Genomic DNA, 26,749 nt, shown 5'->3' on the forward strand with positions numbered 1-26,749 from the left:
CCACGGAGCACGCTGCATTTTTTTTCTATGTGAGTGTGGCAATGCACTGTATCAGCGCATGCTCCTAATCTCTCTCGAACTATTCCAAAACAACGTTTGCACTGATTTGTGTTTTTTGTATCTCACACCCTCATACACCTTTATCGTAAGAGCATCCCTTATCTACAATGGAGCGTCCAATCAGAAGAAAATATGAAGCTGGTTTTAAATTTAAACGTTGTTGAAGTAGCAAAAGCAATTGGTAACTGCACTGCTGCAACAAAATTCAATGCGTCTGAGAAACTGATGCGAGATTGGAGGAGGCAAGAAGATGAAAAAAAAAAAAATTTAATTGTTGCATTTTTGAATGGACGTACAAGGCAGGGTCTGATTTTTATGATCGATTTTCTGGGTTTTAAGACCCGACTTGTACATGAGTATATATGGTACTTATTTTAAAAAGTACGTTACACACTATAATGAAATTTTGTAATGTCAGCTTTTTTGGAGGAAGGTGATGCACAAAAGAAGTTTTCTTATTATTGGTTAAACCCAGGTTAGAATGAACTAATTTGGAAAATACCTCAGAACATTTAGGTGGTATGAATTTGCCATTTGTTACTATTTAAGCATTTTTTGTCTTAGGGTTCCATAGCATTTTCTAGGATAGAGATGTTACTGGTCTTTTTCGTTGTTGTGATCCACTAAGCTTTTTCCACCAATAGTAAAGTTGGAAATTGGAACTTTAGTAATTTAGTAAAATCAGCAGAACATTATACAATGTCTAGTTGGAAGGACTGTAAAACTTAACAACCGCAGTTGCTTGATCTAGTCATCTTAAGGAAGTCAGATTGCATGACTAGGACTCACAAGACCTAACACCTATCACAAGACTTAAGACCTAACCTAACATTAAACAACTATGTAGAATTTTAGTACTTTTTCACATTTCTAAAATAGAACAGGCTTACTGCATTCTGAAAGCCAATAACATCCTTTCCTTTTTCACCGGTGATGATACGAAGGCTTTCCAAATACTGTTAATTCAGCCACAATCTCTGTTGTGGTATGTCAAACATGAGACATCAAAGAGAACAGCCTCTCTTCTGTTTGTGTGATTCAAAGAACCTGCTTTCATTCTGTACTCAGAGTTGAATTTATATGCATTTTACCTTCAGGTGTTCACTTTTTGCTTGTTAGCCCTCAAGGAAACAAGAACCTGCACCTATGAGTTATCAATCCTGTTTGATTTTGTTGTGAAGACTGGTATGACTGAGTCGCTGGGGATGACAAACCTTGCCTGGAAATAGTAAAAGTACACTGTGACTTGCTAAGATTAAGTAAATCAAGTCTTGGGCTAAACATCTCTGGAAAAGTCTTGTAATGTGATAAAACGTTAGACACTGTTCTCCAAAATGTGCACAGCTATATTTTGTTAGAAATTGCTTTTGCAATAGCAAAAGAGCAGAATACTTGAATGTTTCTGACAAACGTTGATAAATGAGAAGTATGAGTTCAGTTGATAAAAGAAATTTCCAATTTTATATAATAAAAAAACATCTGATTACTTTATTGCAAAGAAAACATTCAATGCGCCCATTGAAGCTAAAATCTGTTGTCGTCTTCTTCTTTCGGCAGCTCCTGTTAGGGGTTGCCACAGTGAATCATCTTCTTCCATATCTTTCTGTCCTCTGCATCTTGCTCTGTTACACCCATCACCTGCATGTCCTCTCTCACCACATCCATAAACCTTTGCTTAGGCCTTCCTGTTTTCCTCTTCCCTGGCAGCTCTATCTTTAGCATCCTTCTCCCAATATACCCAGCATCTCTCCTCTGCACATGTCCAAACTAGCGCAATCTCATCTCTTTGACTTTGTCTCCCAACCGTCCAACTTGAGCTGACTCTCTAATGTACTCATTTCTAATCCTATCCATCCTCATCACACCCAGTGCAAATCTTAGCATCTTTAACTCTGCTACCTCCAGCTCTTTCTCCTGCTTTCTGGTCAGTGCCACCATCTCCAGCCCATATAACATAGCTGGTCTCACTACTGTCCTGTAGACCTTCCCTTTCACTCTTGCTGATACCCGTCACAAATTACTCCTGACACTATTCTCCACCCATTCCACCCTGCCTGCACTCTCTTTTTCACCTCTCTTTCACAATCCCCATTACTCTGTACTGTTAATCCCAAGTATTTAAACTCATCCACCTTCGCCAACTCTACTCCCTGCATCCTCACCATTCCACTGACCTCCCTCTCATTTACACACATGTATTCTGTCTTGTTCCTACTGACCTTCATTCCTCTCCTCTCTAGAGCATATCTCCACCTCTCCAGGGTCTCCTCAATCTGCTCCCTACTATCGCTACAGATCACAATATCATCAGCAAATGTCATAGTCCACGGGGACTCCTGTCTAATCTCGTCTGTCAACCTATCCATCACCTTTGCAAATAAGAAAGGGCTCAGAGCCGATCCCTGTGTAATCCCACCTCCAACTTCAATGCAACTGTCACTCCTACCACAGACCTCACCACTGTCACACTTCCCTCGTACATATCCTGTACAACTCTTACGTACTTCTCTGCCACTCCCGACTTCCTCATACAATACCACAGCTCCTCTTGAGGCACCCTGTCATATGCTTTCTCCAGGTCCACAAAGACGCAATGCAACTCCTTCTGGCCTTCTCTAAACTTCTCCATCAACAACCTCAGAGCAAACATTGCATCTGTGGTGCTCTTTCTTGACATGAAACCATACTGCTGCTCACTAATCTTCACTTCACTTCTTAACCTAGCTTCCACTATTCTTTCCCATAACTTCATGCTGTGGCTCATCAATTTTATTCCCCTGTAGTTACTGCAGTCCTGCACATCCCCCTTATTCTTAAATATCGGCACCAGTACACTTCTTCTCCACTTCTCAGGCATCCTCTCACTTTCCAAGATTCCATTAATCAATCTGGTTAAAAACTCCACTGCCATCTCTCCTAAACACCTCCATGCTTCCATAGGTATGTCATCTGGACCAACGGCCTTTCCATTTTTCATCCTCTTCATAGCTGGCCTTACTTTCTCCTTGCTAATCTGTTGCACTTTCTGATTCACTATCTCCACATCATCCAACCTCTTCTCTCTCTCGTTCTCTTCATTCATCAGCCTCTCAAAGTACGCTTTCCATCTGCTCAACACACACTCCTCGCTTGTAACTATGTTTACATCTTTATCCTTTATCACCCTAACCTGCTGCACATCTTTTCCAGCTCGGTCCCTCTGTCTAGCCAATCGGTACAGGTCCTTTTTTGCCTCCTTAGTGTCCAACCTCTCATACAACTCATCATATGCCTTTTCTTTAGCCTTTGCCACCTCTCTCTTCATCTTGCACCTTATCTCCTTGTACTCTTGTCTACTTTCTGCATCTCTCTGACTATCCCACTTCTTCTTTGCCATCCTCTTCCTCTGTATACTCTCCTGTATTTCCTCATTCCACCACCAGGTTTCCTTTTCCTCCTTCCTCTTTCTAGATGTCCTTGCTGTCACCCTTACTACATCTGCTGTAGTTTCCCAGCTGTCTGGTAACTCTTCACTGCCACCCAGTGCCTGTTTCACCTTCTTCCTAAACTCAACCTTGCAGTCTACCTTTTTCAACTTCCACCATTTGATCCTTGGCTCTGCTTTCACTCTCTTTCTCTTCTTGATCTCCAACGTCATCCTACAGACCACCATCTTATGATGCTTAACTACACTTTCCCCTGCCACCACTTTGCAGTCTTTATTCTCCTTCAGATCAACTCTTCTGCATAGGATGTAATCTACCTGTGTGCATCTTCCACCACTATGAAAAGCTAAAATCTGTCTGAATTTAGAATTTACAAAAATCATACCATTTTTATTTTTGTTGTAAAAAGAGCATTTTGATATTAAAAAAGGTTTAAAAAAAAAATCTGAGTAATTGTTATTTAGTGAAAGAATTCAGAGACTGGCCAATCTGAATATGACAGTCGACACATTGAAATTTTAATTGAGCCCATAAACTCAAAATATCAGATTTTTTATACATTCAAATTTACTGATAAGAGGACCTGTTTATGAACAAAAAAGTGTCCACTATTTCTTGATGATATATTTTCTGCTGATACCAAATGTTGTTGTTATTCTTGTACAGTAATGTGCCGAATTTGTCTCCATTTGAAACAGGCCATTTTCCCATGTCAAGTAAACTCTGTTTCGGTCGCAAAGTGTACAGATTTTTGCAATAGAGGCTCTGTGGATCTGGTGTGGGTCACCAGTACACATAATTTACCTGCTGGTACCAAGCAGCACAAACCAATATTAAGGGTCCAGCAGCTTTTTTTCTGGGTGCTGTGCAGTATTTTTGAACTTCCACTCAGCTGTTATCTTGCTCCTCACTCCCCCACCCATGCAGCAGTTTGGAAGTGCTGTGCAACTGTGTTCCTGAAACTTAAAGGCCAGGTTTATACTTCACATTATGTGTGCTCCTGCAGATGCTACTGCTATGCAAGTTGTGTACTGTTTATACTTGCATGTGTATGTTACGTAAAACTGGAAGATTCTACCAGGTGATAGTGCGAGGTATCATCGTTCGGCTTCGCTGTGTTGTGAATTACCTGAAACATCCATTAAATGCAGAGGACATCTTGCCACAATATATCTGAAAAGGATGGATGTTTAATGATTACATCCATCAATCCAGGGGTGTGCCCATTATAGCAAGCATCGGGTGCATGGCAGAAACAATCCCTGGACGGGGCATCAGCTCATCGCAAGGTGACTACAAGCACACACGTACAGTAGCATCATCAAATCCCCAAACCTTCATGTCTTTGGAAGGAAACCGGAACACACTGCGGAAACATGCAAACTCCAGGCATGGAACACCAAGGACGTGACTCCCCGCAAAGCAGCAGCGCTACCGCTCCACCACCATGCAGCCCCGACATGTGTAATTATTAACAGAATTCATCATTTAAATGAAGTTACAGATTATCTGTAAAATGTAATAATATACATACTTTAATGCATTTCATCATGAAAGTGATATCAAGTATAAATCTAAAGATTCTAAATGTGCAGAGGGCTGGAATATCACAAATTTAATATGTTCTGTGTCACGATTGCTGCTTGCCGCTGCTGTCAGTTCAGGTGGAAGCCCCAGAAGCATGTAGCAATTAACAAATGGGTTGGTTTTAAGGTGACGTTTACGATGGTCTACACTACTTTACTCTGTCTCCATATTTTTTTCCCCACTGTAGCGTAAATATACTGCTGTACATTCTGATGTTGTTGTGAAGGTGCAAAAAAAAGGAATAAAAAACAAAGACCGTACAGAAGATGGTATGTGAGGCCTTCAAAATGTATTGTGCCATTACATTGGGGAATATTTGACATTTGAATATTAAAGCGCCACAAATGCATTTTGCTTCACCACATTGAACTATTCATCAAACATCGAAGCACGCACGTCGATCCTGTAGGATTTCCAAAGCAGCTTGATGTCACATGTTGATAGTAAACAGAGACTCTGATGTCATGTTCTAACTTGAACACATTTTGCTCCCAAATTTTTCAGTGGTGCTGCAACTCACTCACCCGTTGTGTTAATTTCTTAGAACGTGCTCAGAGGATGCGTCAAATGAACGCTGGGAACGTGTGGCAGCTGTGATGCATATGCGTTCTGAGCGTGAAGTATAAACTGGCCCTAAGGGGGGAAACCACACTTTGTTCATGTGTCATTGCTTTGCGGCATTTAAGCTATACTTCACAGGGAAAGCTTGGGTAGTGTTTTGGGATTGAAGAAATCCGTCATAAAAGGAAAGTACCTGCTTATTTATTTTTCACACCTATTCATCAGCAAAATACCAAATTAGAGGAACTTTTGCCCATAAATATGAATAGCCTCAACTCATTCAACCATAAATCGATGCCTGACAGTATATTGCTTTTAGGGCATGGTCGTGTAGTAGTGTTAATTGATTTATTTTGTACCATTTCAGTGGGTCACATTCTAGGGGTGGTATATCCTGTATAGTGTTGTGTGACCTTAACTTTCTCAGGGATGACAGAGTATGGTTAGATCAGTTATAAAGAAAAAAAATGTATGTATACACTGCAGGTCAAACTTTTATGAACTCTTGAGCTTTTTTTTTTCTTTATTATAATTTAACCACTACAAGCTTCACATACAAAGTGTAAAAAAAGGCAGAATGGCAATTAAGAAGAAATATTAAACAAATGGCAAACAGCAATCATGTAATAACCACGCTAAACCTTGTAATAATTTAAACAGGCAATTTTACAATGATTACAACTGAACAATCTCTGCTAAAGATTCAAGGTTTTTCTCTGAAAGTTCACTCCAACTTTGCTGGAGAACTGCCCACAAATGATCTGAACTAGTTACCTGTTTATGTTGAATGTGTCTACAATATACATTTGACCCCTAATCAGCTTAATGGGGTTTAAGGTTTTTATTTAGTCATGTTTACATCAGAAAATATGAAATTTACCTACTCTGGTGCATTTAATAATGGGCAGAAATAAAATAAAACAAACAAATTAGATTCAAGACAGGTTAAAAACCTGCACATAAATTTTAAAAAATATTTATTATTTGGAAAGCATATTCCAATTGCATTTTTAGCCAGAATGGTTACATTATACATATAAAACTTTCTACACTTTCAGAATTTTTTTTTCATTATCTCTGATGTTCCTGATTAAAAACATACATGGCTGTGGGAAGATAGGAATTTCAGAAGCAAACTGTATGGGTTTTTAAAGTATTAAGTTCAAAGTGTAATGGGTGTCTATTGTCAGTTGAGATGATATTCGGTGTTTTTTTTTTTTTTAACATATGTATATATATATATATATATATATATATATATATAATACCGAATCATTACAGTCAGATGATTGTGCAGGCCATAACATCACTTTCATCTCTGCTCCGTCTTCTTCAGAGAGTGTTGATAAAGCTTGGATATATTCCTAATATCATCCTCCTCCTCCTGCAATACAAAGGGCTGTCCAATAAGTCATACACCACAAGAAATATCATGATACTGTAGAATACTGTAGCAACTCCTTTGGTTTAGGATAACAATCACTTGGGGCAGGTCACTGACACTAGAGGCAATAAAACATCCCCCCCTACTATAATAGGTTATCTGCTATAAGTGACTGATTAGAATGATCGAGATTGTTTCTAATAAAATAAGTCACAAACATTTATCAGCTCACACATACCTACATCTTAATTAGATTTTCTAATTTTAGGATACAGTAATCCCTCCTCCATCGCGGGGGTTGCATTCCAGAGCCACCCGCGAAATAAGAAAATCCGCGAAGTAGAAACCATATGTTCATGTGGTTATTTTTATATATTTTAAGCCCTTATAAACTCTCCCACACTATTATAAACATTTCACGCACAATTATACAGCATAAACCCTTTGTATTCTCGTAGATATTAGGTAAGATTCGTTGAAATTATGTATGTAAACACAGTTTACATACAGTAAAACCTAAATATTTTTTTAAAGATATCGAGCGTCTCCGATATCACATATGTTCCAGCCATTACGACAGACAGGCCACCATCAATAAATACGTACAATGCAAGAAAAATTGTATACAATAAAATGTGTGTACAGTGACACTAAACTATGTACATGTAATAAGTACTGTACGTAAATAATTAATTATGGTTACTCACCAACAATGACACAACGACTTGTCCGATAACGATGAGTTTAATTTTACTGCACAACAAAGGATAGCGTTACAGCTCTTCTAAAGGAGCCTCTTCAGGCGACTGTTTAGCACCGCCGTTGTTCTTCTTCCATCACTCTTCAATCCAAATCCCTAAAGCAGGTTCCATCCAGACGACTGCCTTACAACGTCCACTTGCAACTCATTTTGCGCCCTGGTTAAAAGACACTGCGGCCGTAGATCTTATATGCTTTTCCTCCTTTTTAAATAAAAAGAATCGTGGACTCATTTATGCTGTAATGGTGTCCTGCAGCGGTGTAGCTGTTTCCTTCCTTCAACATATCCAAAACGTTTACCTTTTCTGCAATCATTAGCATCTTCTGTTGGCGCTTGTGCACGTTAATTCTGAATGAGTGAGATTAGTACTTCCTGGTTAATGCAGCACTCCGTCGCTGAGCCAATCAGCAGCACACAGGAACTTAACCGCATGCTCTGATTGGGTAGCTTCTCAGCCATCCACCAATAGCGTCCCTTGTTTCAATTCAAATGCGTCCCTTGTTTCAATTCAAATGGGCAGATCAACTGAGGAAGCACACGTACTGTAGACCGCAGACATCCGCGAAGCAGTGAAAAATCCGCGATATATATTCCCATATGCTTACATTTAAAATCCGCGATGGAGTAAAGCCGCGAAAGACGAAGCGCGATATAGCGAGGGATCACTGTATTTGCAGTGAATAAAATGTGTAAAGTTTAACAAAATATGAATAAATATAGGTTATTCAAAAACTTTTTTTACTGGTTGTATGTGTACAGGTATATAGAAATGTGTTTATTTTTTAGTGGACAAGTGTGGTCAGATGGTCAAGAGATGACGCTTGAGACGCAGCTTGCTCAGTGTTCCATTAACTCTTTTTGATAAATGAGTCTTAAAAATAATGGCACAAAAATAATTTGAAATGTGAAACTCCAGTATTATTTTTGCTTCATTTATTTTAAATTCCTGCCTGGAGAAGTTGTGATGCCTTGTGTGGCACTGAAACTATCTATCCTAGTATAGCCAGGATTAGACAAAGGAATCCTGCAGACAATAATGAAGTACACAGCAAAGCACTTTCTATTACACAATGTCCTACATTAATCTTTAACTCCACACACACAACTTTACTGCCATAGTAGCATATTGTCATCCTTTAACTACTGCTTTTTGTGCTGCTGTTACTAAAAAGACGTAGTATGACACAGGGAGAGAAAAGGGCAGATCATCATTCTTTTCCACCTCTGCTTTTGTTTAGTATTTCTAAAAGTACAGAAATATGGAACACTAGAATTTAAATGTTCCCAGACCTGCCGTGTAGTGGCTAGTTATTGTTGTGGCAAACTGTCTGGTACTTGGATATCTGTCTCTCTGTTCTCAAGGCAATTAATTTAGACACCTTTAATGCTTTAACACTACAATCCCTGAAGCCTATGAAAAAAGTCGTAATGCAGGGACACCTTAAATTCCTTCGCACCTCCTCATCAGCATCTTTGTCTTGCAAATATGTCGATCAGCACTGGCAGCAGGCAGCCTGCTCACTCATCCACCCATGGAGGCAGCTGAAGTCAACTGAGATGCTGAAGTCTCTTTATCTGGCAGTGAGGTGTTTGGAATTGTATAGGGTAAATAATATTTCATTATTTGGGATACATACATTTCATATGTGTTCCGTATCTACAATGATCTGGGTAAATGTAGGGTGACAGGAAATGTGAGGCAAAAAAAGCTGAACACATAACTAAAACAGAAAACGTTTCATCTTACTGTAATAGTGACAAAATGCAAATGTGAAGTGTATAATGTGTGAAGACTGAAGTCCAAATATCAAATAAACACTTTTACTAAAGGTATAACAAAAGAAGTATGCTTTTATTCAAGAATATAACCAAGAAAAAAAAATCATTAAATTTACATGTTGCTGTCAATGAGTGAAAACCCAAGCCCAAATATCAGCCAATGTGTCAATTTGGCTGATGCAGAGGAAGAACTGCTGCCTCTTAATCAAGAGGTTGTTAGTTTGAGACTGTGTTATTCCTGTTTTAGTGAGTTGCTATTATTATTACCATTGTATAATAAAAACATACATTTGATTTCAGTCCATAACAGTCGGTGTAAATTTTTGCTACCTGTAAAAAATATCGCTGAAGGGATATAAGCAGACACACCTTGGTATCTTGTTGTTACATGAATTTTTTTTTAACTCAGTTTTATTCTTGAATAAAAGCACACTTGTTTCACTATACCTTTGTGAAAGTGTTTATTTTATATTCCAGTAACCACTTGAATGGCATGAAATCTGTCTTGGCTTCTCTCACGCATGCACACACACATCCATGCATGAAAGCATCGTTATTTGAAAGCGTTATGTCATTTGAACTTGAGTTGTCATTTGAACATGGTTTTTTTGTTTTTTTTCGATCTTGCCCAATCTTCATGTTATGGTGCATGTTACTGAGAATGCAGACAGACTTCATCACCGTCAGCATGGCACTGCCAGATTTAAACACTAGCATGGAGAGTTGCTTGCATACTGAAGTGACTTTAGCTGCAGGTTGAAGTCCCACTTTATTTATGGTGCCAAACAAGAGTTATGTTGCAGTGCAGCAGTCTATTAGACAGCAAAAGCGACGTGAACAAGTTGTCTGTTGTGGTTCTGCCTTTGTACAGAAACGACACCATAACCTTTATGACCACAGTCTTCCAAAGTCATTCTCCCAAGGGACGACTGGGATCTTTTCCTAAATAAGGAGTGGCATTGCACATGTATATTGTCTCCAAATCTGCTGCAATCCAAAACTTTATGTGAAATTTGTCCGGGTTGGTTGAGATGTATTTCAAGAAAGGACAACAGACTCAAAACACAGTTCTCAACAAAACGTTTCCAAATGTCCGAGGTTGCAGCAAATCTATTGTTTTTTAAAAGTTCTGCACGGGTGTCCTTGTTGACAAAGTGCAAATGCCACATGATAGTCTGACAGCGGTCACGGGGCATAGTTTCTTTGATTGCCGGTTCAACAAATAGTTCTGACCAGGCATCAATAAGAGCACCGACTGTGGTCATCGCTGCTCTTTTGAAAAGAATGGAGATAAATGGCATCAACTCAGGGAGGGAGAGGCAAGTTTGTTGTACCACATGGACATGACTGAGAGAATAAAACTGAATTAAAAAAAAAAAAAAAGCTAACTTTTACAAGTAGTAAAATTTACACTGGGTAATATAGACTGAAATCAAGTGTATGTTTTTATTATGTAACTAGTCATTTAGCCCGTTACAATAACGGGCGCTAGAACAGTAGTGCATAAACATTAGTAGGAACAGTCTATATTAAATGGCAAGGAACTTTGACCTCATTCTTTTTGTTGGTCGTATTTTTCTTTCTTTCAGCCTTTCTTTTGTTGATGTTTACTTGCTGAGCTGACTGTTCTTCGTGGGCTGCCGCCGTGTATTGTGTGTCTTTAATTTTCTGTGACAGTAATACTGTCTTGTACGGCTCTATTCAATAAGGGCGCGCACAAAAAGGCGAGCTTCAAAAGGGCAACCTCAATTGAGCGCGGCGAATAAAGGCGTTCGTAGATAATTTAGTTCAAATGGCTCTGGAATATGTGAAAAGCAACAAAGGTGCAGATCTTTATTTACGCGCGCCTTTATTCGCTGCGCCCAATTGAGGTCGCCCTTTTGAGGCTCGCCTTTTTGTGTGCGCCCTTATTGAAGGATGCCTGTGCGCACCCTTATTGAAGGATACCGTCTTGTGCGTCCGCTGGCTTGTACGTCCGTAATATACCTTTAATTTTCTCTGGTGGTAATACAGGCGTGCACGTCGGTAAAATGCCTTTAATCTCCTCTGACAGTAATATTGGCTTGTATGTGGCTGTAATATGCGTCACTGTATTGTGTACCTTTAATTTCCTCTCGTAGTAATACTGGTTTGTATTTCCGTAAAACGCCTCTAACTTTCTCTGACAGTAATATCACGCGTCGCACCGTGCTCCGCGCATGCGCACTTCATCAGAAGACACCCACACACGGACACCTGGACGCACATAGGGATTTTATATATATAGATAGTAATAATAATAGCTCACTACTCAAAATGGGTAGAACCTGTGCTTAAACCTGCAACCTCTTGATTATGAGGCAGCAGTTCTTACCTCTGTACCAGCTGAGCAGACATGTCGGTTTTGTGTAGATTGATATTTCAACTTGGGTTTTTACTCATTGACTGCACCATGTAAATTGAATGATTTATTTTTCTTTGGTTATATTCTTCAATAAAAGCACATTTGTTTTGATATACCTTTTGTGAAACTGTTTGTTTGATACTTGGATGTCAGTCTTCACATATTATATACTTCACGTCAACATTTTGTCATTATTACTATAAGATGTTAAAAGTTTGTTTTAGTTATGTGTTCAACATTTTTTGCCTCGCATTTCCTGTCATCCTACATTTACCCAGATTGTTGCAAACATGGAACACACATAAAATGTATGTATTCCAAATAATGATATATTATTTACCGTATACAATTCCAGACACCTCACAGCCAGAGACTTAAGCATCTGAGCTGACTTCAGCTGCTTTGGTGGGGGAATGTGTGAGCAGGCTGCCTCCTGCCAGTGCCAATCGACATATTTGAAAAACAAAGACCATGATGAGGAGGTGCAAAGGAATTTAAGGTGGCCCAGAATTACAACTTTTTTCATAGACTTCAGGGATTGTAGTGTTAATACCGTTAAATTTTGCATTCCCAGTAAGATTTTCTGTTAAAAGTAATGAACACTCAAGTTCTATTAGTTGTACCTTTGCTTGATGCTAGTCACTAATAAAGGTTCTACAACCACATTACCTTGCTGACATGTACAGTTTTCAGGAGTGGTCTTAGCCCTCTTAGCCTTTGACCGAACAGTCTTAACTATAACGCAGTAGTTTTACATAGTTTATGGGGGGTTTCTATAAGGGTTTTCTTTCCCATAGATGAGATATTCTGGTTTTCAGTGCAATAAATAGATTTTATTCCCTCTACTGTTTGCAAAAACCGGGGGGTGTGGGGGTGCATGCACACAAGTATGTGATAATAGGGTTTACTGCCTGCTGACACATTTAGAGCATATCTTGTAGCTTTTGATTAGACCGTGTAATTGGCATGGTGATTACCCCCAAAAGCATTTTACCAGCAATTTGATGTCAAATTATAAACCATGCCTGATGAGTATAAGAATGTTTCACAGTTAACAACAATGGTGTTCCACTTCACAATCTCGTACTGGCTTGTCAAGTGAACTAGGGGTATCACAGAGGACATGACTCTTGCAAAAGAAATGCTTGAAAGGGTGGAATATTAGAGTTGGTACTTGGAATACAGGCTACATTATGGCAAGACAAGAGAAATTGTTGTTGTCTTAGACATGACTGGATGGTAAAGTGCAGGAAGCAACAAAGACAAAGTGCAATTTAGGATTAGAAAGTGAAGAATTTAATGGCGACAGAAGAATGGTACAGGGATACAAACAGGAAGGAGAAAAGCAAAAAGCAATGGAGGATATGAAAAAATAAATTAGAAACTAGAGAAGAAGAAAATTATGTGAATAAGATAGTCAAGGTTAGAAAACAACAAATAAGATCTAGAAAGGGTCTGCCTAATTAAACATGTTACATAGTGAGAGGAGTATTAATAATATATAGAATGAGTACTATTAGTAACATTTAAATACAGAGAATGAAATGAGGGAACTTGAAATAGCTGGGAATATAGAATGACCAGTGATGGAAATATAAAGATTGGAAACTAAAAAGCCACTAAGTAGGATGAGTTGGGAAAAGCATCATAACCCTCAGTGGTACAGAATGAAAGGTGGGCCCTACAAAATATAACTGTGTGGATTAAAAACAGGCACAAATAGCATGTTTCCATTTTTTGTTAACACTTTTTATAGCAAACAGCAATGTCATCTTTAAAAAAAAAAAAAAAGTGAGTTTCAGTGCTTTGAAATAAAAAGTAGCTTATCTTAAATTTAAATGTAGGATCTGTTGTAAAATTTAAAAAATACATACTTTGCACTATACTGTATGTTAAGAGATTAGTATATCCGTTTTTTGCAAACAAAACAAAAAGAATGCAGAGAAAAGAAGATGCATGTCTCTCTGTGTTTGGCAGTGTGCTTTTTCTTCTGGTATAATCACGTTGTATGCACCATTCCCAGATAAATTCCGTCATTGGCAACAGAGTGATGCAACCGTATTCAGAATACTAGTATAGATGTGGCTTAGTATATCTGCATGTGAGCCTACCAAATGATGATGCCAGCCTATTGCCTTGTGAAGATGATGCAGTAGTATATTTCATTTGAATAAGCAGATTTCACATAATTTCACTTTTTTTCATTCAGGCGTGCCTTGTAGCAATTGTTGTACCAGATTTTGAGGTTTTTCCTGAGTGGGCTAAGAAGAAGGGGTTTGAAGGTTCAGTGGCAGAACTCTATAAACAAAAGGTGAGCTTTAAGGTTTTATGCTTTTTCTTTCAATATTTTTTATTTAAATCTGCTCCATAAATACAATATTTTTTGCAGCGTTTCTGCACTTTGCTTTCTTGCATATACTTTTCCCAATTTTGCTGATGGGTGTGAATGGAGTAGGAATATAGCCTATGCCACTGCTGTGCTTAATTTCTTAAGATTTAACATTTGCATAAAGAAATATTATGCACATAAAATTACAATGTAGTGTTGTAACTTCTCACTATATTTATACTTAATATCGAACAATTTCATAAATGATCTCACTGAATAGTGAAGAAAAACAGTGCAAAGGTCTGTTCAGCCTGCATTCTATATAAACTACCCTTATCAGCTTATTCAGTTTTTCAATTTGCACATAAGCCATGCTTTACCCTTGCACATTTCATGCTACGCATTTGGCCACTGATCCTTTTTGTCACTATTGTCTCTTAAATGTCCTCCATTCTTTCTGTTAATATTCCCTTTTTGATTCATACATTCCTTTTGCTTGACCTCTGTGCTCTTGTGCTCACTTTCATCCATCAGAAGCTGTCTTTTCTGAATTTGTTTACTGTTAAATAAGTACTAACCTCTTGCTAGGACCCCTTGATTTATTACCTATAAATGTCTGAATGTCCTTCCTTTTAATCTTACTTGATCCTTCAGTAATGCTCAGATGAAAAGATCATCTAGCTCCAATATACAGATGTTCTAGCCCACTGCACATTTGGTTGGAAGCAAATTGGCTGCTGGTCAACGTCTTGGTCGCATTCTTAAGTACTAATTTGTCCGCTTTGCTGTATGTCTTCCCAGCTTTCTGTCATGCCTCTTCCCCTGCTCTGCATGGTATTATTAGACGCTTTCCCACCAGAGGAACTTTTTCTCAAAGAGACTTTTTTTGAAACTGAGGAAATTTTTGTAGCATTTCTGCCACAGGAACTAGGGCCACTTGTAGTTCCTGGTACTTTTTTTAGTCCCTACTACATGGTATGAACTTTTCGTTTAGCCATTTAATGTTGTGGGTGGGGCTTGTGTTATGAAATGTTCTGACTGGTTGATTGGTGCCATTTTACAAAAATGTATGTAGTTTGTACTTTGGAGAGTCATTAGTGAAGATGGAGTGCTGCGCTTCACGCCACTTCTTTCTTTATATGTGCTTCCTTGGTGTGCCGTGCCATGGACTGCATCAAAGTAGTAATCTCTCCCATGGAGGTGTTATCACTTTGAAGGAATAAGGTCTCCCATTGACTGTCAATCACATTGTACTTTGCACCACATCACTTTTCTTTGCACATCACATATTTTGCATAAAGGTTACATTTCTGTGGTGCAGTTAGAACGCAATACACAAAAGTAGCTAGAGACCACAAGTGGCCCAGATCCTACATTGTACAGGAACTCATTGGTTCCTGAAAACAGAGCTTTTGCGGTGGGAAAATGCCTTTAGATTTTTTTGTCCTCTAGGAATTTCTTTTACATCGTGTTTTGGGTGGGCACCAGGGAATTCTTTATTACTTTTAACTGTTTATCTTGATTGTAGTTTTTTGACTAACAGTACATTGCTTTTGATGTTTCCTGTTTTCTTAATTACCTTCAATTAAAATTTGATTACATAAAAGTCTGGTTTGTTCAATTGTTGATGTAGATATTTCTGTTAATAAACTAACTGCAAAACTGTTGAAATGGAGGTGCAAAATTATTTTAAAATCTGATTGAAACATTTATATTGATAGGAGTTAAAGAATGCAATATTAGAAGATTTAAGTAAACTTGGAAAAGGTGCAGGACTAAAGTCTTTTGAACAGGTATGTGTTAATTCAGTTAAACTTTAATATTCAGAAAGTACTCACTTCTCATAGTTGCTCTGTCTCCCTTGGCTTTATTTAGTAAAGCAGGTGTAAGATGGAATGATATTATTTTTTAAAATGGAACTGAATTGTTACAATAACTGTACTTAATAATTAGTGCTGGGCGGTATGACCAAAATTCTATTTCATGCTTTTTTCAAAATTATACCGTATATTTAACAGTATTTTTTTCCCATGCATAAGTGGATGTTAACCACATTTTCCACTGCAATTACTGCAGTAGACTGGCTAAGAATAACCTATTCCACTGTCATGAGAATTGTACATCAGAGAAAAACAACATTTTAATGTCCGCACAAGTATTAATACAGGTTTGCATGGCCCCATAAAGTGATAGTTTTCCAGGGAGTGGCACTAATGAACAGAAGGAATCACATTGCATGACAGAAGCAGTCAAAATATAGAGCCTTTTTATTGAACAAAGTTTGCAAACAACTTAAACAAAGATTTTGACAACATATTTTCAACCATCCAAAGAGGCATTTAGACTCAGTAAAATATCCAGAGGTGCTTGTCAAAAGTTGTATTGCACTGAAGAACATGTCTTAGAAAAGGAATAAATAGTAAATATTTTTTGTAAACCAACTACACTTTCTGTTAATGTTAACAATCTCTGTCCACTGACGCGTTTAAAGTGACTTTTAAAACAACTTTACCATCATTAAACTGCATAATATTTAAACTAATAAATAATAATAAAATAAATAATAGTGCAACTTCCAGTAATAATGCTATTACTTCCAAGACTTCAAACCCAGGTGCATTACACAGTATTCACCAAATAAAAATAAAATAAAACAAGTGCAACTTGGTGATGACATCTTTACCAACTGAACCATCATTAAGGCAAACTGCATTAATATGGACCTTGCTTCAAGCTAAGCTATATACATAAATAATGAAACTGCAACTTGCATTTATAATGCTATTTGTGGTATAGCCCTACGGAAGTGTATTAGGGCCACAGTGAAGAAAAAAAAAACTATATGTCGAGAATAAAGTCGACATGTTGACTTTATTCTCGACATTTCGACTTTAATCTCGATGCTTAAATATCGAGATTAAAGTCGACATTTCCACTTTATTCTCAGTTTATTTTGTCATTAAAGTAGAATATCGTAAACTAAACTTCATCCTAAAATCGGTTTTTAATTTACTAGATTTTCTCAAACCCCATCATAAGTTAATGTAGCACATTAAATGATTTGTGTTAAGTGTTCCCCGACCCAGCAGTTAATCACTACACGCTTCTTAAACTGACTTCCTCTTGCACTAAGAGGAGGCGCAGGCAGCGATCGCCACACAGAATACATTCACTTCATGATATTCCTGCTCTCTGAAAATATAGAATGCTAAGAATTTTTCATAATGAAATGCATTAAATCAGGTATTAAACATGCACGGTAGTGTGGCAGTAGTACTGCTCCCTTGCAGTAAGGGGTCCCCAGGTGTATGTTCAGTGTAGAGAACTTTATGGCAGGTGTGACGAGGCTCCAAAAAACTGGATGTATGAATGGGTATCGCACAGGTTTAACTTAAATATTGTGTAAATAGTGGGCTCGTGATCTGGTGGTCGGAGACACGAACACAGAATTCAATGGATGTTCTTCTGAGCGGGCTTTCTTTATTGTATGTGTGCTGTCTCTGTCTGACGTACCAAACCCCCAGCTCCTACCCTTCCTTTTTCTTTCTCCACATAACCAATCACCACACGATAAACGTCTTTGTGAAATTAAAACTAGTTATAAACTTAGACCACAGAGTGTTCAGAACTTTAAAAAAATCTTTGTTATACATGTTTAATTATGCCATCCATTCAGGATTGCACCCATCCCAGCAAGCATTGTGTGCAAGGCAGGAGCAAATCCTGAACGGGGCGCCAGCACATCACAGGGTGAATACGAGCAATACATACACTAGCAGGGTCAATATTGCATAACTAAACCCCACATCCTACATGACTTTGAAAGGAAACTGAAGCACGCCGAGTAAACCCACCAGAAAAACATGCAAATTCAAGGGAGGAAACACCCAGGACCCCCTTGCTGCGAGGCAGCAGTGCAACCTCCATGCCACCGTGCTCCCATATGATTAATACATGCTTTAATGCATTTCATCATGAAAATTATATCAAGTATTTATCTTAGCATTCTAAATGTTCAGGGAGCAGGAATATCATGAAATTAATGTATTCTGTTTGGTGATCGCTGCCTGTGCCTCCTCTTAGTGCAAGAGGAAGTTAGTTTAAGAAGCACGTAGCGATTAACATGGCTCGGGGAACACTTAACACAAAGCATTTAATGTGCTACATAACTTATGACGGGGTTTGAGAAAATTTAGTTTACAATGTTCTGCTTTAATGACAAATTACGAGAATAAAGTCAACATGTCAACTTTAATCTCGACATAAGCATCGAGATTAAAGTGGAAATGATGAGAATAAATTCAACATGTCTTCACACTATTACAAAGTACCCAGATGCATTATACAGTACTGAAAAAAATGAAACAAGTACAACTTGGCTTGCAGTATTATCCAGTAGTGTAGAAACAATATTCACACATTTGAACATAATGGTCCACATCCAACCTTTTAAAACCAAAGTATCTGTAGACAACAGATACGGCTCCTTTTTTCGGCAAAAGTTCTTCTTTGTCATCATGTTCAACTTTATCGTCTGCTTCAGTTTGTTTCGGAATGTCTGTCCATTTTCACCTCCACTAACGCATGTACTCCGTTGCATACGTGTTTAGCGGTGCAGCAGTGAAAAAAGGTCCACCCCAAATTTCTGAGCAGCCGATTTATTTTACATCTGAATACTGTACATTGAACTTACATAGGGTCCTGTTTGTACATAGGCCATTAACTATATTACACAAACACTTAAATCACTGTTTCTCTTACCATTTATCACTATGTCCATCTATGTTCTCGTGCTGTTAAAGAGGCGTTGTCAAGATACTAACTGGACTGAGTATTGACTTACTGCCAGTTTGAGTTTTTTTCTGTACTGGTCATCTGTGGGGCATCTCTGTCACTGATCAATTGAGACATCTGCAGTATACCATTGTCTAAAGTAATTGTTGCTAAAGTTTAATGTCTTAGTATTCTGTTTGCAGCCATCCATTTCCCAGGGTTTGTCATGTTTGTATGTTATCCCTGAAGCCTACAAAAAAACTCATAATCCGAGCCAACTTAAATTCCTTCGTACCTATCCATCAGGGTCTTTTGTTTTGCAAATGTTTCAATCAGCACAAGCAGCCTGATATCCCATTCCAATGGAGCAGAAGTTCTCCTAGCTGAAGTCTCTTTATTGTGGTGTGAGGTGCCTGGAGTTGTGCAGGGTAAATAATATCGTTATTTGGAATACATACATTTCATGTGTGTTCTGTGTCTACAAAGATCTGTGTAAGTGTAGGATGACACGAAATGCAAGGCAAGAAATACTGAACACATACCTTCAATAAAAACTTTTTCCTTGTTATACTAATAATGACGTGAAGTCTCCTTATATCCCTTCAGCCATATCTTTTAAAGGTAGCAAAACTTTACACTGGCTGTTACAGACTGAAATCAAAGGCTTCTTCTTTTTGGGTGCATACACCGCCATCATGGCACTGCCAGATCTAAACACTAGCATGGCGAATTGCACATGTACTAAAGTGACTTTAGCTGCTGGTGGAAGTCCCATTTTACTTATAGTGCCAAGCAGAGTTGTATTGTGGTGCAGCTGTCTATTAGCATGCAAAAGCACTGTGAAGAAGTTGTCTGTTCTTACAGTGGTCATTGCTGCTCTTGTGAAAAGAATGGAGATAAATGCCGTCGACTCAGAGAGGGAGAGGCAAGTTCATTGTACCACGTGAACATCACTGACAGAATAAAACTGAATAATAAAAAAGCACTAACTTTTACAAGTGGCCAAAATTTAAACTGGATGTTACAGACTCAAATCAAATGTATGTTTTTATTATATTATAGTAATAATAATAGCAGCTCACTACTGAAAATACAGAGCATCCGAACTCAAACCCAAAAGCGTTTGGTTATAAATCAACAATTCTTACCTCTGCTCCATCCAAGAATGCATATCAACTTTCTGTCGATTGATATTTGAGCTTGGGTTTTTAACTCATTGACAGCAATATGTAAATTGAACAATTTTTTTTCCCTTTGGTTATATTCTTGTATAAAAGGGCACGTTTGTTTATTTGATATTTGGACTAAAGTCTTCACACATTATACACTTCACGTCACTATTAGTATAACATGGAAAAAGTTTCTATTTTAGGTATGTGTTCAGCATTTCTTGCCTCTCATTTTGTATCATCTTATACCTACACAGATCTTTGTAGACACAGAACACACATGAAATATATGTATTCCAAATAACGATATATTATTTACCCTATACAACACCAATTACCTCACATCATGATAAAGAGACTTGAGCGGGCGGGGGGTTGGCGTCGGAGTTTGGAGGTAGATGATGGGACAGCAGGCTGCTTGCTGCTTATACTGGTCAACACATTTTCAAAACAAAAGACGCTAATGGAGCGGTGCAAAGGAATTTAAAGTGGCCCGGGATTACAAGTTTTTTCATAGGCTTCAGGGATTCTAGTGTTAAGCCTCTTTGAAACTAGCAGTCTTGCTCAGGTTCAAAGGCACTTCTTTATTCTTGAGTATTTATTATTTTGGGTAGTGTAAATGCACCAGTACATTGTAGATTCATTTTATTTGCAAGGTGAATTTGCACCTTAGGTAAAGGACAAAAAACATACAGGGTGTGCAAAGACAGGATAACTAGCTACCTAAATCTACTTTGTGAGAATGGTAGATCTCATGTATATTGTGTAGCCTTGTTTCCAGATATAATAACAACAATTACATTTAGGACAAGCCGTGCGTACCTCTGAAATGTTGCATAAACAGTGAATGTTCATGTTTAAACCAGTTTGGATGCACACAGACACCCGACTGTCATGTTTTTTTGTGGTTTTAGAAGTTTCATTATTGCTTCACTACATACAATCCTGAGTGGAAAAAAGTAGCTTACCCCCAGAATTAAAACTCTTTAGAAGGAAAGGTTCTTTGGAGCCTTGAGTTTTTGTTATAGGAAGCATCAAGTTGAAGAAACAGAGTGATATTCATTGAAACCTGTATTACAGTGATCCCTCCTCCATCGTGGGGGTTGCGTTCCAGAACCCCCCGCGAAAGGTGAAAATCCGCAAAGTAAAAACCATATGTTTATATGGTTATTTTTATATTGTCACAGATTTGCACAGAAACACGGGAGGTTGTAGAGAGACAGGAACTTTATTCAAACACTGCAAACAAACATTTGTCTCTTTTTCAAAAGTTTAAACGTGCTCCATGACAAGACAGAGATGACAGTTACATCTCACAATTAAAGGAATGCAAACATATCTTCCTCTTCAAAGGACTGCGCATCAGGAGCAGAGAATGTCAGAGAGAGAGAGAGAAAAACAAACAATCAAAAATCAATAGGTGCTGTTTGGGCTTTTAAGTATGCGAAGTATATTGCGCAACAAAGCAGCCACAAGTAAGCCCAGCAAGGAAGGGAGCAATTTGAAGGTAGTCTTTCAGCGTTTTTGAGGAGCGTCTGTATCCTCTAGGGGTGCGAACAGCCCCCCTGCTCACAATATATTTGAGGAGTTTTATTTAATACGTAATACATGCTCTGATTGGGTAGCTTCTCAGCCATCTGCCAATAGCGTCCCTTGTATGAAATCAACTGGGCAAACCAACTGAGGAAGCATGTACCAGAAATTAAAAGACCCATTGTCCACTGAAACCCAAGAAACCGGCGAAAAATCCGCAATATATATTTAAATATGCTTACATATAAAATCCGCGATAGAGTGAAGCTGCCAAAGTTGAAGCGCGATATAGCGAGGGATTACTGTATTCCACCTTTTGAGTTTATATAAAAAAAAAAAAATTATTTGTGTGGTGGGTGCAGCATGGTGGCACAGTGTTTAGTGCTCCTTCCTCACAGCTTTGAAGTTCTGGGTTTGAATCAGAGGCCAGGCACTGACAAAATACAGTATGTGTGTTTTACTGCTTAAATTAAACTGGTGAATACTTATATTGTTGGGTAAAGTCATGGCTTAATTTCATAACATTTAAAATATGCCTTTTTATTTTGACTGTATTACACATATATTTGAAAATAAAACGGGTACCATTACTGTAATGCAAAGTGGGCCACTGGATGCAGTACAAACCGATATTGATTGAAGCATTTCAGCCAAAAAGCATTTTAAAATCTCAATTCATTTCTAGCAGTACTTGATTTGGATTAATCTTCTTTCTTTTAACCATTTCTTTTCACTAGGTGAAAGATATAGCTCTTCATCCTGAACTGTTCTCCATTGAGAATGGCCTCTTAACTCCAACTCTAAAGGCAAAAAGAGATGCTCTGAGAAATTTCTTCAGGGAACAGATTGATGAATTATACTCCAATTTAAAAATATAGTTAAATCTGCTTAAAGGAAAAATAAGCTTAAAGAGAAGTCTGTAATGATTAAACAGTGGCTTGCATATGAACAGTTGCTCATAAGAATCTTTTCAACAGAAGCAAAGCAAAAAAATGCCTTACCAAACCATGTACAGTTTTGTCTGTTAACCATTGAAATGCCTTGTCTGTTAAGATAAGTAGGGGTTTCAGTTAGCATTTATGTAGGATCAGTTAATTATCTGTAAATCCTTTTAAGATCTTCATCACAATGTGATATTTTGGTCCTACTATAGCAGATCAACAGCTTTTGCATTTTTAGGAATTGCTTTACTTGACTTCCATCCCTTATTCTTATTGTAGTATCAGAGAAGCAGTTATTTGTTTTTAAATCTATTCAAGGGCCTTTTGTGCATAAACATTGCTTCATTAATGTTGCCACCATGAGTTCTACTTTTAAAAAGATTTAATAACCATGGGTGTTGAGCGTTCAAAAGACTAGTGTGTAAATAACTATACATTGGAAGTGTAATTTTTGTCTGTTTAAAATATTTTGTAATCAACTATTTAATGACATTTGAAAGTGAACATAACCTATTCATGCATTCCTGTATGACGTGCATGTTTTGGACCTATTGCACAGGTGGAGTGGGATCTGCAAATGTAATGCAATTTGTTTGGTTCATATGTAAATGTGCACACATGGGGAACCACTAGTTATACTATTTATGTGTCCACTAATTTTATATACAAATAAGGGAGTGAATTCTTAACAAAGCACAACGAATTGCACTGGGTTATACAATATGTACATAGTTTTCAGAGAATGAATTAAGCTTTCTTCACTTGCACAACTACTGGCTTTAATTTTATGTGCACAAAAAGGAAGATTAACACTAAATTGGACACAGGGGTACTAAATTTATATGGCTGCTTTAATGTCTTGAGCTTTATATGTATGTTTTGTAAAAATATGATGGCAGATTTCCAAAAAAAAGAAAATGTGAAAAATACCAAATATTTTTTCTGTCTAACTTTTTAGCTGCACGTTCTTTGAGAAAATAAACTTTGCACTGTGGGAAATGTTTGTTTTTAAATGAGGGTTTGGTTCATATGGTCAATTATTTAAATAAGAGCCCTAACTTGTGATATTATTGGTAAAACATCTGTGCTTCTGTAACAGACAAACTGAAAATTCTTTGCTGAGTAAAATCAAATAAATTAAGCCATGCACTTGTATCTCTTTCTGGTTTCAACTTCAAATCGTATAGTTCTTAATTTTGGGTTTGTGTGTTTTCTTTTTTTTAATAAAATATTTTTCTTTAAAATTAAAAGTTTATTATTGGAAATACCACTTTCAAATTGGACAAATGATTTCCTGCCCTGTACCCATCCATTCCTTTTCTGAATTTATTTTATGCCAATTACAGGCTTGTGGCTAATTTCACCCTTTCCCTGGACTACATAGTACAAAGCAAAAACATATTTTGAATTAGACACTGAGCCATACCAAGGCACTATAACAGCTGGGGTACTGTGGGCTGGTACCTGTGATAAGCTAAGACATCTTGTACAGTTTATCAGTAAAGGAGACTATATCAAGAGAAAAGGGTCTTTTTGGGCAGTGCTTGAACATATACTGTAATTACAGAGAGTTTGGCAAAGTTATTCAAACTGTTTGATGCCTTTGCACAGGATATACAGAGTCTTCAAAAAGTAGTCATCTAATACCCATTTTGTTGTATTAAAATCAAATCAAAACACATGTAAATTGAAATTTTTCTACACTTCTAGAAATAGTCTTCCATGTTAAAATGAAATAAATTATCCAGATGTTTTCAGGTCTGCATTAAAAATAAAAATCTGGAAATTACTTAGTAAATGTAAATATTCACACACTTTGTTTTATCAAACCTAATTGGGTGAGGGAATCTAATTTCTTGGATGATAGTCCTCAATACCTTTACAAGGTTACACCTGTGTTTGTTTCAGATCTGTCTTTGTTTAACACTAGAATTACCAAAGCCTACGAAAAAACTCGTAAATCCGTCCCACCTTAAATGCCTTTGCACCTCTCTGTCAGTGTCTTTTGTCTTCTAAATGTGTCGATAAGCAGCAAGCAGCTTGCTATCACATCCCCCCACCTCTGCATGGTTTTCTCAGCTCAAGTCTGTTTACCTGCATGTCAGTTGCTTAGAGTTGTGTAGAGTGAGAAGTCAAGCAAAATGACACCTTTTATAAATACTATATCATTATTTGGAACACATGTATTTCATGTATGTTCCATGTGTACAACAATCTATGTAAACACATCGTTAAAACAGAAACATTTTTCATGTTTTAGTAATAATTGACAAAATGTAGACATGAAGTGTATAATGTGTGAAGCCTAAAGTCCAAATATCAAGTAAACACTTTCACAAAAGGTACAAATATAACAGAACAAGTGTGCTTCTATTCAAGAATATAACTGCAGAAAAAGAACCTGTGTTAGGGTGTGAAATTGACACCCCTTTGCTACGACCGCTTTGGTAGCGCAATGGTAACAACTGTTGACTGGTAATCAAAACTTCATGGGTTCTACCCCAGACAACTCCGTTTTGAGAAGTGAGCTGCTCTTATTCTTACTATTTTAGAATAAAAATATACATTTGATTTGAGTCTGTAACAGCCTGTGTAAATTTATGATACATGTAAAGGTTGGCTTTGTTTTTTTTTGTATTCAGTTTTATTCTCTCAGTCTCGTTTACGCTTCCTCCGATCTGACACTGCCATTTTCAAATAAAGACGTCCTATAACAGAGGTGAACTCAGATGATGACGAGGGTTCTACATCGGAGAAAGATTGCACGTTGCACTTTAGCCGTCACTGTACTTTGTATATATACACAGGAAGCTCTGCAGTCTGCATGTGACTTTAGTAAATAAATCAAAGTAAAAAGGTAAATAACATTCGATCTAGCTCTTATATACAAAGTACAGTGACGGCAGCTTCCACCTGCAGTTATAGACTCTTCAGTACGCGAGCGACTCTCCACGCTAATGTGATTGCACAATAATTCAGTGGCTGTGAGGTCTCACAACTATAGTAAAACAGCAGATCAAATTGTAACAAATGGAAAAACCAAGACATTTTTAAAATAAGTTCCTGACAAAGTGAGCAAATGGAGAAGGGTAATTGTCAAGAATATAACCAAGAGACAGGGTTACAGACATCAAAAATAGGAGAAACAATCCAGACATCAGCCATCTCTTCAGAACTTCATGGATTATGCCTTTTTGGAAGAGTGTCTAGAAGGAATCCGGCCAAGCTGAAATGACACCTGCAGTTTCCTAAAAGCCTGACAAATCTGACAAAATCTGAAACCTTTCTGAAGAAAATTTGTGGATTGATGAGCCTAATGTTGACCTTTTGGGCTGAAAGCAAGGAGTATGTATGGTGTGTGTGTATGGTGCAAGCCAAATACAATCCAACACTCGGGTAACACCATCCCTTCTTTTGAGCAAGGTTGTGGTAGCATCATGCTCTGGGGTTGCTTTTCAGCAAGATGAATTATAAAGCTTGCTGTGATTAGGGGCAACATGGATAGAATAGGTAGACTTTAATATCCCAGAGGGACATTCGTTTGCAGAAGGAAGTACAAAACCTAAGGCATTTTTACACAGGTCAGGTCAGGGGGAGCATGCACTGGTACAGCATGTTGCTGCACCCCCCACACGATGAAACTGCTTGGGATCTTGGTTGGCAGACAAGCGATCCAATTCCACACACCGGAAATGCCCATCTATCTGGCGCAGCCAGATGTTACATGGGCGGCCCCTTGGCCTGGTCCAGCTGCTCGGGTCCTCAACAATGAAGATCCTGCAAGTGGGATCACCCTTGGGGAATCACGCCACATGGCTGTAGTGCTGTAACTGACACTCCCTCACAATGGACGCAATGTGCCTCATTTGGGACTCCCAAGAGCAACCACTCATTCGACACAAAGTCAAACCAGCAGTACCCAAGCATTTTCTGAAGAGACACAGTACCAAAGGAGTCCAGTCTTTGTCTCGCAACCATATAGCAAAACAGGAAGCACCAGGACTCTAAAGACTTGGACCTTTGTCCTTCTGCAAAGATATCGGGAACACCACACACTCCTTTCCA

The 26,749-nt window shown here is 37.9% G+C and overlaps 1 protein-coding gene across 5 annotated transcripts in view; it reads left to right on the forward strand.

Annotated features, from left to right (window-relative positions):
• acsl1a (acyl-CoA synthetase long chain family member 1a) overlaps positions 1 to 23,839 on the forward strand; it is a 279,599-nt gene extending 255,760 nt beyond the window's left edge. For all 5 annotated transcript variants that reach the window (XM_051928437.1, XM_051928438.1, XM_051928440.1 and 2 more), the window contains exons 19-21: positions 14,149 to 14,250; positions 15,990 to 16,061; positions 22,481 to 23,839. In XM_051928437.1, the coding sequence (XP_051784397.1) occupies positions 14,149 to 14,250; positions 15,990 to 16,061; positions 22,481 to 22,621 (315 nt within the window). In that variant the 3' untranslated portion in view covers positions 22,622 to 23,839. The remainder of the gene's footprint in view (positions 1 to 14,148; positions 14,251 to 15,989; positions 16,062 to 22,480) is intronic.
• Positions 23,840 to 26,749: the final 2,910 nt, after the last annotated feature.

The sequence above is a fragment of the Erpetoichthys calabaricus genome, chromosome 5 (assembly GCF_900747795.2).
Source record: "Erpetoichthys calabaricus chromosome 5, fErpCal1.3, whole genome shotgun sequence".
In the NCBI taxonomy this organism is placed as follows: domain Eukaryota; kingdom Metazoa; phylum Chordata; class Cladistia; order Polypteriformes; family Polypteridae; genus Erpetoichthys; species Erpetoichthys calabaricus.